The sequence below is a fragment of the Oncorhynchus gorbuscha genome, unplaced genomic scaffold, assembly GCF_021184085.1.
Source record: "Oncorhynchus gorbuscha isolate QuinsamMale2020 ecotype Even-year unplaced genomic scaffold, OgorEven_v1.0 Un_scaffold_2342, whole genome shotgun sequence".
NCBI lineage: Eukaryota > Metazoa > Chordata > Actinopteri > Salmoniformes > Salmonidae > Oncorhynchus > Oncorhynchus gorbuscha.
In genome coordinates this window covers 21,533-22,500 of record NW_025746886.1, presented here as the reverse complement: position 1 = coordinate 22,500, position 968 = coordinate 21,533, and the positions used below count along the sequence as shown (strand labels likewise).

Sequence of the window (968 nt, the reverse complement as noted above, 5' to 3'; positions counted from 1 at the left end):
ACGTACCAGGCTTGGACACACAGAGAGACGTGGACACACAGAGACGTACCAGGCTTGGACACACAGAGAGACGGGGACACACAGAGACGTGGACACACAGAGAGACGTGGACACACAGAGACGTACCAGGCTTGGACACACAGAGAGACGGGGACACACAGAGACGTACCAGGCTTGTGCTCCAGAGGTGAGTTAACAGACACGTCCAAGGCCGTCCACTTCTTCAGACGAGACTGAGGCTCCTTACAGCCAGACCCCGTGTCAAGGCCTACATTCAGGTTAGAGTTCAAGCCTGGAGAAGACGAGAGTATTGTAGTATTTCAGATATATACAGACAGAACTACGTAGACACCAGGATAAAACACTGTCTAGAACTACGTAGACACCAGGATAAAACACTGTCTAGAACTACAGAACTACGTAGACACCAGGATAAAACACTGTCTAGAACTACAGAACTACGTAGACACCAGGATAAAACACTGTCTAGAACTACAGAACTACGTAGACACCAGGATAAAACACTGTCTAGAACTACAGGACTACGTAGACACCAGGATAAAACACTGTCTAGAACTACGTAGACACCAGGATAAAACACTGTCTAGAACTACGTAGACACCAGGATAAAACACTGTCTAGAACTACAGAACTACGTAGACACCAGGATAAAACACTGTCTAGAACTACGTAGACACCAGGATAAAACACTGTCTAGAACTACGTAGACACCAGGATAAAACACTGTCTAGAACTACGTAGACACCAGGATAAAACACTGTCTAGAACTACAGAACTACGTAGACACCAGGATAAAACACTGTCTAGAACTACGTAGACACCAGGATAAAACACTGTCTAGAACTACAGAACTACGTAGACACCAGGATAAAACACTGTCTAGAACTACAGAACTACGTAGACACCAGGATAAAACACTGTCTAGAACTACGTAGACACCAGATAAA

The 968-nt window shown here is 45.1% G+C and overlaps 1 protein-coding gene across 1 annotated transcript in view; it reads right to left on the bottom strand.

The window, feature by feature from the left end:
• The window catches only part of LOC124025684 (trinucleotide repeat-containing gene 6A protein-like), a gene marked incomplete at its 5' end in the record, with an annotated part of 26,535 nt that extends 26,236 nt beyond the window's left edge, over positions 1-299 (bottom strand). Inside the window, one exon of the mRNA XM_046339025.1 lies at positions 170-299. Within this exon, the coding sequence (XP_046194981.1) occupies positions 170-299 (130 nt within the window). The remainder of the gene's footprint in view (positions 1-169) is intronic.
• Between the last annotated feature and the right edge of the window lie 669 nt (positions 300-968).